General features: G+C 34.6%; 1 protein-coding gene across 1 annotated transcript in view; it reads right to left on the reverse strand.

Annotated features, from left to right (window-relative positions):
• The window catches only part of ATRNL1 (attractin-like 1), a 536,085-nt gene that overhangs the window by 394,864 nt on the left and 130,144 nt on the right, over nt 1-11,077 (reverse strand). The window contains exons 16-18 of the mRNA XM_010564713.1: nt 10,482-10,695; nt 8,216-8,404; nt 3,086-3,304 (exon numbers count right to left, since the gene is read on the reverse strand). Of these exons, the coding sequence (XP_010563015.1) occupies nt 3,086-3,304; nt 8,216-8,404; nt 10,482-10,695 (622 nt within the window). The remainder of the gene's footprint in view (nt 1-3,085; nt 3,305-8,215; nt 8,405-10,481; nt 10,696-11,077) is intronic.

The raw sequence follows: 11,077 nt of genomic DNA on the forward strand, positions 1-11,077 counted from the left end.
GAAATGGTTGATGATGCTGACAATTGTTAATAATAACAGTTTTAAGAAAATACTTAATACTAGGAAAATATATTAAAAGGATGTCTGCATTACAATCTGGATCTAGTGTAAAGATACTTCATCTAGTTTTAAACAAACTAGTTAGAATCAATTCAAGCTTCTCTTCAGAGGAGGAATTTAGGCTTTAAATACAAACTTGGGCTTGCATTCTACTTAAACTGCTCTTCTCATGAGAAGAAATGCCAACACTATTTTTTTTTTCTTCTTTTTATAAATATATGTATACATAATATTTGCCATTTTATTTATAATAAAAGTTAAGTTAAAATACAAATCTGGTGAAAAAAAATAAAATTTATTCATAGCAAAAAATATACTATGACAGCTGCTTTGAGGACTGTTGATTTCAAAATGACCAATCACAAAAAGAAACATTTTTTATGCTACCTGCTGAATACTAGTTTTAAAGATTTAAATGGACAGAAAACGAGAATGAATTTAAAATACTTACCACCAACACAATTGCCCAGAGGCATTATAAAGAGCATGGTTATGAACTACAAAGAAAACTAAGTGCATACATGAATGAACATGAATAGTTTAGCCAACTATTCATCAATGTGGCAGAATCATCTTCAAACTACATGTCATAACCTATTTATTTTTATTTTCATCCAAACTATAAACTGCTCAGTAGGCTTAGAGAGAGAGAGAGAGAGACTTAATATCAATTCTATCTTACTTCAAGTACATCAAATGACTGCTGTACTAAAAATAATGAACTGTGTTAGTACAACCCATTACCGATAATATTTAAAGAAAATGAAAACAAAAGCTTAGGAACAAAATTGACAGCCTATACCAGTCAAAATTATATTTGACCATCAACTAAAATTTTAGTTCTATGACTTCTGTAGGATTTGCCTCAAACTCATAAAACTAGTGGGTTTTTAAGCTAAAGTGGAGCTTCAGTGAATTCTTGATCAGAACATACAATGAATACAGAATTTTATCTATGAAGAATAAGTATTAAGCAAATAAGCTGATGAAATCTTCTAACATTTTAGACAAGCGATATATATATCCATTACAGTTTCACTAGTGGTAGCTACTAGTACTGCAGTGAAAGTCTAACAATGCACTTATCAACATACCTGTATTTTAACATACAAAATACTGAAGTTTCCATGCAATGTAATGTCATTCTATTGTTTCCAGAAATTTACTGGAGGCTTTATCCTGGTATTGGCTGGAATAGAGTTAATTTTCGTTCTAGTAGCTGGTATAGTGTCATGTTTCGGATTTAGTATGAGAAGAATGTTGATAACACATTGATGTTTTCAGTTGTTGCTAAGCAGTGTTTATACTAAGTCAAGGATTTTTCAGCTTCTCACACCCAGCCAGCGAGAAGGCTGGAGGGGCACAAGAAGCTGGGAGGGGACACAGCCAGGACAGCTGACCTAAACTGGCCAAAGGGGTATTCCATACCATGTGATGTCATGCCCAGTATATAAACTGGGGGCAGTTGGCCTGGGGGCGATCGCTGCTCAGAAACTAACTGGACATTGTTTGGCGAGTGGTGAGCAATTGCGTTGTGCATCACTTGTTTTGTATACTCCAATTCTTTTTATTGTTGTTGTTGTTATTGTTATTATTATTAGTCATTTTATTATTCTTGCTATCATTATAATTTTCTTCCTTTATGTTCTATTAAACTGTTCTTATCTCAACCCACAAGTTTCCCTTTTTTTTTCCCAATTCTCTCCCTCACCCCACTGGGTGAGGGGAAGTGAGTGAGTGGCTACACGGTGCTTAGTTGCTGGCTGGGGCTAAACTGTGACAGGCTTCTTTCTTCAGGAAATGGTTTGGATTTTTTGGTTTTAACTTAGAACATTTGACAGTGTTCACTTGGTTTTACATTTCACTTTAGTATTCTAAAACTTAAAAAAAAGAAATCCACTCTCTACCTATGTATTTTTAAAAAAAAAAAGTCACCAAAATAAAACTTTCTTCAGAGATTCTGCTTTCTAAATAATATAGTGATACATACACTTAAATATAAATATATATATGTAAACACACAGATATATACATACACACACACACACGGAATACACTGATAAAAAAGTACCCAGGAGAGCAAACAAACATAGCTGCATATACCCATAAAAGTTTTGATCCTAGAGAAGCTCCAGCTTCCAAATTTATCATCAGTAGGAACACTTGCTGGAAAAATAACTTTAGCACAATTACACCATTTATTCTAAAAAAAAGTTTTCAAGCTGTCTTTTAAACTGTATTATTTATTGTAAATTACCACTGGAGGTCTGGCAAACTCCCCAGTGTGCTTTTCATTTGCCTGTAACTACTACACCGCTGCTTTCACACACGGCTTGCAGGATTTGAGTATTTCCATACAGGAGATGGTACCAGCTCAGCTTCCACAGTCTTAAAGTACCTGATGCCTTGCTTACTTTTCCAATGAACTTTAAAATTAAAATACTATAATCAGATTGATAGGGCTTAAAATTAGACTTCAGAGATTCTCTTTAAGATTACAAAAGCATACATTCTATTTACTCAAAGTGTTTAAAAGGTAGACTGGAGGCACAGCTCAGATATTTGGCAGCCCCCCATTCTCACAGCCAGCTGGGCTTTTGTGTGAGCAGCGGCAATGCAAGAAGTTCCTGCTCCTGGCCACCACCAGTTGCCTATCAATAATTTCTCCCCAGCTGCACTCTTCTGTGATGCATACAGAAGCCAGAGGAAAGCAAGAGCTGAAGCAAATTCATATAGTTGGATTTGAAAAAGTAGAAGGATAAGATGGGTGAAAACTTATTTATAAATAAATGGCAATTTTGGTTAAAATGCATCAAATTTCACATGTGAACCTGCATGACAGTGAGCACATTTGTGTTCGGCAGACAGAGACTAACAAACTATATATTTAAGAAATATTTTGGAAAAACAAATCTCTCATGCAAATGTTACTTGTATTACTCAAAATAATTATGCTGATTTGTCATGCTTAAACAGAGAAACACCTCTTATTTCATATATAAGAAAGAACGGAAGCAGACCTTACCTGGACACTGGATAAAAGACCACTCATAATTTTTCTCTTTTGGACAAAGAGTAGCATCAAGCACCATTTCATTAGAGTGCATGCCAACAGGCTTCATGGGGCCTCTTGATGATCCTTCCAAACATTGCCCTTTTCCAGTGTTACTGGGATCGTTACACCATCCACACCCAGGCTGTTCCAAACACTGTCCACAGGTCCTCAGTCCGGAGCAGTTTTGAGCTTTATTACATGGAATAAAGTATTAATGCTAAGGGGTTTTTTTTGGTTTGGGTTTTAGTTTGGGGGTGTTTGTTTGGTTTTTTTTAAATTAAGATGCTAGGATTTTACAACAGCTGATGAAGAAACAATTTTGCATTTCTATTTCCTTGTGTAAATTAAAAAATTTCAGTAACTTCAATAAGAATATCTCAGTTTTCTTTAAAAGTTGTACTTCTTCAAAGATCACAAAATACACAGCAGGTGTTTGTTACACCACAATGCAACAACAAAGATTTCAAATGAACAAAGATAATGCAGCAGTACAATAATATTACACATCTTCATCAAATCCCATGATAAAATCTACATTCTGTGCTTATTATTAATATATATTATGGGATGCATATATTACTAATTCTACTGATGTAAAGAGCCCTTCCAACAGGAAGACTCTAGAACTTAAGACAAGGTCAATAATCCAAATAACAGTGATAATAATAATCCAAAAATTGTGATAATTCAAATTCAAACCAAAAATTTATTTGGGTATGCAGTATCCTGGGATCACACCTGAGTATTTACCTACAAATATGACTCAGTCTTGTTATACAGAAATTTTGAAACAAGCTAGCATACTACATATCTTTCCAAAAAAAGGATTCTTAAACTACAAGTCATAACTCAATCCCATTTAATTGAACTATATCTTAAGAGTCTTATCTGTTAGAGTGAATCTGGTTTCATTTTTTAATTTGCATACAAAAAATCAAATCTCCCTCTAGATCTTTTATATTCTACTCTTTTTAAGTAATTTATCATGAAATGGTCTTCTGATATTTTAAATCTGTTTAGAACCAAATAAAATTCATATTCCGAAGTTACTGCCATTTTATATTAATAAGAAATTAACAATTTAGTATCTTCCGAAACACCATTAGAGTTCACAAGTTTATTTGAGCTTTTTCTGTGACATCTTAAATGTTTTAACTTAATGATGTAACACTGAATCAAATTAACATCAGAATCATTTGAACATTGATCACTATGGGTCCCCATCTCTTCTCACGTTAACTCTGTGGACACTTATAAAATAAATTTTAAAAGCATACATAAACTTCAGGAAGATCCTATCAGGAAGACAGAAACAGTCTAAGTTACTTTTTAAAAAGAAGGTATTTTAAAGGTTCATGGGGATTTTTTTGGAGGACACTCAAATGGCTTCTACATGAGTGTAACCTCTCAATTTGGGTCAGCTGCAGCCAGGACACTATATGCACCTAATACTCAGGTTCACAGCTACCTGGACCACTCTGCTCCATAAAAGCAATACTTGAATCCATGTTATAAAGGGTATACTAAGCAGAACAATTTCATTTGTAATTAAATAAACTGACAGCAGAATAAAACTAGCTACTCTGACTTCAGCAACTATTAAAATCGTTTAAAAGTAATGAAAGTTGTCATGTCAGAGAAAAAAACACTCTAGTAGTCTAAAGATACATGCAGATATCAAGAAAACAGGCAGTTAAGAATCTGAATGAAATCTCAAAAGGACTTTAACAGTGCAGAAAGCTGGAGCATGAGTTGTTGTATCATTAGACTTGGAAGGATCCAAAATAGGAGGAAATGTTTCAAGTTTCCCAAATATGGGAAGGGACGGGGGGGAAGGAGCTCATCTGTTCTTGGAAATCAGTGTCAATCATGTGACAAATCAGTTTTAAACCAGACCTCATCAGATCTGAAGCTGAATGATGCAAATTTAGTTTTTTGAATATGTTAGAAGATCAGCAGAAAAATAAAGACCATCATTCTGTACCGGCTGGCTTGCCCTTTCAGAGATGCACTGTAGATGATCCAAACAATTCTCATGCTGCTATTTATAAAGCTAGGAGAAAACAGCTCTGAAGTATCAGCTGCACTATCTTCATGGAATGTAAAACAGAACCGAAAGTGGAAATCCTCAGATACTCTCTGTAGTGGCATTCAGCTAAAAAACTGAAGAGAGCTAACTGAGAAGTTACTGTTTGTAGAAAAAAGGGAATATTCAAGCAGAATATTTTTTTTTAAATTCTAGAGGTGGTCCAAGATTTTCAACTGTCAGCTATTCAATCAAAAGTCATAATGGATGGAAGACGTGGGGAAGAATGGAATGCAACTTTTTGGCAAGCAGGTATTAAAATGACAAAATGTCACCAATAAAACAGTATTCTTCATTTTAATTCCAAGTTGTGAAAATAAATGTGAAGTTCTCAGTTGTTATATTTTTTTCTTTCAAATCATACATGCTTGTGTGATTTTTTTTTCATTCAGAGCAAAACATCCAAAAACTCAGAAATCGGTCATTCAAAATAAAAATAAAATTTAAAAAAGAGGATTTTTTTTTTTTTTTACAGGTATAGTTACATTCCATTCTTCAAGTAAGTAGAAACACTACCCCTTGATAAAGGAATCCACTTAATACTTCATTACCTCAGCAGCAATAATGATGTATCTAACTAATATAATTTTCAAGTCATTTAGACTGAAGATGCGTGAACTATGTTTCATTTCAACATTCATTTTCTTGTTTAAATGCAAAATATCTAATGCTTTAAATCTCTGAGGGAAAAAAAAAACTGCTTATGGACATGGAAACCTGTTTCATACAAAACTGACTTTACATAATGATGAACTGGTATATAGCAAATCCCGTTCACCTTATTTAATATAAACTTTTACAGACCTGACAAAAATGACAATTAAATTAAAAACAATTTCTTGTGTTCCCCAAACAAATTGAATCTGCATGATGTGCAAACACTACACAAACACAAAAACAGAATTAAAAGTTCAGGCTGACATAATATATGCTATTTTTAAAAGCTAAGCATCATTCATGTGACATTTTGCCAATTTTATCTCCAAATTTTCAATCTACTTATCTTCTGCCATAACTCACTATCAATATTCTATAAGCTGCAAAATTGATTCCTTATAGGAGTGAAAAAAAGTTTAGTGAACTGTTGTGAGAGAGAAGCCTTTACATAATTACAGTATTATTACTCCAAATACATGGGACAAGAGATTACATGTTCCTAATATTTCTCTATTTTTAGACCATACATGGGCTGGTGGCTGGGTTTAGAGGACATAAGGACCCAAGGAACATGTAAACCCTACTTCTAGTCCACACTGAACCTGGACACTAGAACCTGGATTAACATCTGAAATTTACTAAGCATACAAGTTTACCAGAACAGGTCAACATTGTACTGGTTCAGTATATCCTATGATTACTAAGGATGAAAAAGGAATCTCTGTTAAGAGGAATACAGCCTCTTGGTCAGTTTTACCTGAAAGAAAAATTTTCCTATGCCTTGTTTTCCTTTAACCCAGATATACGTAGTGACCTGGTACGTACAGTCATTCTTCTCTCCTAAGATTACAATGTATCAATGGTTCCTATTACATATGTGGCATGACCTTACTTTACTTAATATTTTCCCCATGCTTAGGTGAAAGCAAGTAACAACGTTTTGTATTTTTTTGTATTTGTATCCAAAATCTATTAAATGGAAACATGATCTAATTATGACCCTGAAGCAAGTTGCTTCTTGTCAACACCATCAACCCTGCCAGAACATATCCAGAAATAAAGTGTTCCAGAGGCGCTGATATCAAAAGACCCTTAAGGAGAGGGGAAGGAAGTTGGAAGTAACTGAAAAAAAAAAAACTCTCAGAGAAAAGCAATAATAAGATTTCAATGGTACACTTCAGAAGTCCCATATATTAAGGTTGGGTCCCACTGGACTGGAGTCTTTTACAGGTAGAAAATATTTTAATCAAATCTTGAAGGACAGTAAAAATACTAAGAAACAGTCTTCTGTAGGATGGTGACTGAGGAATTGTTCCAAATAAAACACAACTGAGACAAGAATCTAAGGCACCAGGCAGCTTGCTCCAGCATCTGTGTGAATTATGGCACCGATATACACTGGAACTGCATGGTGCTGAACTTAACAAGGTCCAGTCACTACAGACTTGGGAAGAAGTAGCTTCAGCTGAACGGTATACTGAAAAGTACATTGAGTAGGTTTCTTATTCTCATAGGGAGGCATTGTATCAATTTCTGATTAAATGTGCTTCCAGAAGGGACATCTGGGGGGGTATCCTTGCTGCTTGACAAAGAAATCGCTTGCCTTTTATCTCAAAAGGATGAAATGAGCAACTTTGAACATTAATACAGCCTGACCCAGTCTGATCACACAGGACAAAAGTTTCCTGCACCTCCTTTACCTGCCTGATGGCCTAGCAGGATTCCTTCTATTTCCATGGAGAGGATAAACAGTCTGCAAGGGTTAATAATCAGCATTTGCAAGTGAGAAGAATCTAAGGAAGACCATGACCATTTGTTTTGCATCTGTGTTACAATATTCGCAAGACTATTACTAACATTATTATAACATTGTTTTTATCTTTGCACGCTAGGAAAATGGGCTGCTTTGAGTCTGACAAAATAAATCAGAATCTTAAAAACTGAATTCAGCTCATCTCCTTTTTTTAACAACTTGATGTTGTATATGTCTAAGTTCTACATATTATTTATCTAATTTTAACAGTATTGTGTTCCAGCTCATGGCCATTGTTTGACACACTAACACTGGTCATACAAACGATCGTGGTATTTTTTCTTTATCTGAAAACAATAAATACTTTTTACTGTTTCAAAAGACTAAATATGTTTCATCATAAAAGAATTGCCAGTTATTTATCTGCATCTAGAAAATACACAGTATCGACTGCTCACATTAGTAGCTATGTAAGGTCATTCATCTGAAATTATTTTTATCTGTAGTGAATGTGCTGAATCCTACTCATATAGATGCTCTTTTGAGTGGAAAAAAAAAATACAACAGTATATTTAATAGGATGAACGTGCAGTAAGATACTCACGGGAGCACGTGGCAGTTTGCCATTCTAGACACTGTCCATATGGGAAGGAGATTATATAGGCATTTGAGTCAACACATCGTTTTGTACTGCTACACCACATACACTCCATACCATTACTCGTGCAGTTCGAACAGGTTGTTCGCAGGGAGCAGGGCTTTTTGCAGGGTCTGGCATTCTGGTTAGGACTGACTGGAAAAGAACCACAAACATTTTTAATTTTGAACAGAAAGTCAGTCTCCTTTTTCTTTAATCATACATTCCATTAGAAAAATCCTTGTTGCAGTGAAAGTGGTTGCTTCCTTAATTAGCTATAAATAGCTTCATCCAAACTTATGTTGCAGCATATAAATACAATAATATTTTATAAAAACTATTAAGTAATACTCAGCATGAGTTACACTATAGAGTTCATTTTAAAAATTTCACAGCAATTTTATCTATATACTGAAATAACACATTCAATACTAATTGCGTGATAATGTCAGTTTATTTACGTGCACATACATGACATAAAATACATCTCAAACTTCTATAACAAGTACAGTAGCGTTCTGGGTCTATCGTTCTCGTTCATTTAACAGTATGTAAGCAACAAATATTCTACCTACGACTTACTTATCCCCTAAAACTTTGCCTTACAGTATGCATATGAAAGTCACTAGAATCCAAAGGGAAAGTAATAAAATGAACATTGTTCAATGCAAAACAGATTTGGGTTGGGGTTTTTCTGTTGTTGTTTGGTTGGGGGTTTTTTGATTTGGGGGGGGGTGTTTTTCTCTACTAGTGACCATATTCTGACCAGGTTAATGTTGTACATTATCTCAAAAAGTCATAACACACAAAAAAAACTTGTATACACTAACTCCTGATTTTTGCTTTGATTTCAAATAAAACTGTAAAATGTACAAGAACATGAGTATAGTAATTCTTAGGTAGGAACACAGAAGTATACATAGTACTATATTTTCCACACAGAAGTGCCATGTGAAACATCAGGATTAAGTCCTTCTATGTATTGCCATGTTTTTGTGTATTATTAATTCATATTCAATACTACCCGAGTTCTCAAGCCATTCTGCATTGCTAATATAGTATGCCAAATCACTTAACCAAGGGTGTTCCTGGATTTGACCTACTATGCATGTATTCAAGCTGTGGTTTGCAATTAATAAAAAATACAAAGAAAAATCTAACAAAAATCAGCTGAACTGTAAAAGTACTCTCATACGGCTGAAGTACTTTGACTTCTACAGTCTTAGAAGCACCTCAAGATCACAAAAAAAAAGGTAAAACAAGACACCAGGAACAGACACATATAATGTTGATCTAATTGCAAAATATTGCATCTTAATAATGTCATTTGTGTTCCATCTAGTGTATCCTTTACATTTTGAGATGTCTCTTCCATTGTGACTACATCTTCTACTATGTTGAGAAACATCTGGTAAATAATTAACTATTAACTCAAAATTAAGAACACTGTGAAAGAGGAAATTTTTAGGAAATACAGATAGCAGTAGCAACAAGTGTACAATATATACTTTAAAATTAACATTACTGTTTGGAATTGCTTATAAGAGAATAAAGAATTGGTAAGATCACGCTTTGGTTACGCAGATTAACAACTCTGACAATTTCACAGCAAAACCATCAGACTGATAGGCAGTGTACCCAACACACCAACAATGCAGCTATTTTCCAGTTTTGCACAGACAATGCACAAAATAAATCTGAAGGGCAGATTTAAACTTCACGTGCTCAACCTCACAGCTATGAAGAGAAACATAGGACAATTGAAGCATGAAAATCATGCTATCAGGTAACTTTGCCACAGTAATCTTTACACACAAACCAACCTACAAGATGGAAACAAGAACTTTGGTTTCATCAGTCTTTTAGACCATTAAAATCTTCACTGATGTTCAGTGAGATTCAGAAAGAAAACATCAGCCTTACTGAACACCTCCACAGACACTTTTGTGCTACAATCACTGTTGTCACTGACTACTACTGCTTTAGAGGCAATTTATAAGACTTCCAGTGTAATGCAAACTAAGCCATGTAAACTAATTCACAAATAAATATTTGCTGCTTTAGGAATATAATTTGTTTTCTAGATTAAAGCTCCATATTTTTCAAAATATATAAAAGTAATTTTTTTAATTGTTTAATCCAAATTGTCCAAAAATTCCTCTTAGCCAACTGAAAGCCCAAACAGATTGCTAATCATGACAGCGACAGTAACTGAGTATAAGAGATTGCTTACCAACAGGTTTTTCACACACAAGACCATCTGCCATTGCAGTGCATGGATTCGCTTTCAGACCTGCCACCTCTGCTCTTTCTAGATATGCACAGAAGCCAGAGTCATTTGGCTCTCCAGGAAGCCACTGCAGAGTTGTATTTGTAAAAGGAGACATGTCATCCCATCCCCAGTAGGAGATGTTGATCTTGCGTAAACCTACCCAAGGTGAAATTTTCTATGAATCAGAATGAAAGAAATGTGACATAATTAGTTAAATGCTTTTTTTGGTTGTTGTTAAAACATTTCAAAGAATAACTCAACAGCAACAACTTCACATTTTGAGAGAATTCACCGTGTTCTTCTCTCGCTTTATCACCTCATCGGTCATTGTCCATATAGGTTTTATCTTAATTGTTCTACCTTGCTGACCCCCCCCAAAACCAAACAAAAACACCACACCCACTATATGCTTCTGTTCTACTCAACATCTGTGTTTGCTCTATTCAAAGTCAATCCTGATCACTATTATTCGATAAAGAGTCAGACACCAGGCCAAACGGTCATAATGAAATTGTTTTCTTGGGGGGGGGGGGGGGGTGGCCCGGGCGGGGTTCCCA

Source organism: Haliaeetus leucocephalus, unplaced genomic scaffold (genome assembly GCF_000737465.1).
Source record: "Haliaeetus leucocephalus isolate CR32 unplaced genomic scaffold, Haliaeetus_leucocephalus-4.0 Scaffold184, whole genome shotgun sequence".
NCBI classification, from domain to species: domain Eukaryota; kingdom Metazoa; phylum Chordata; class Aves; order Accipitriformes; family Accipitridae; genus Haliaeetus; species Haliaeetus leucocephalus.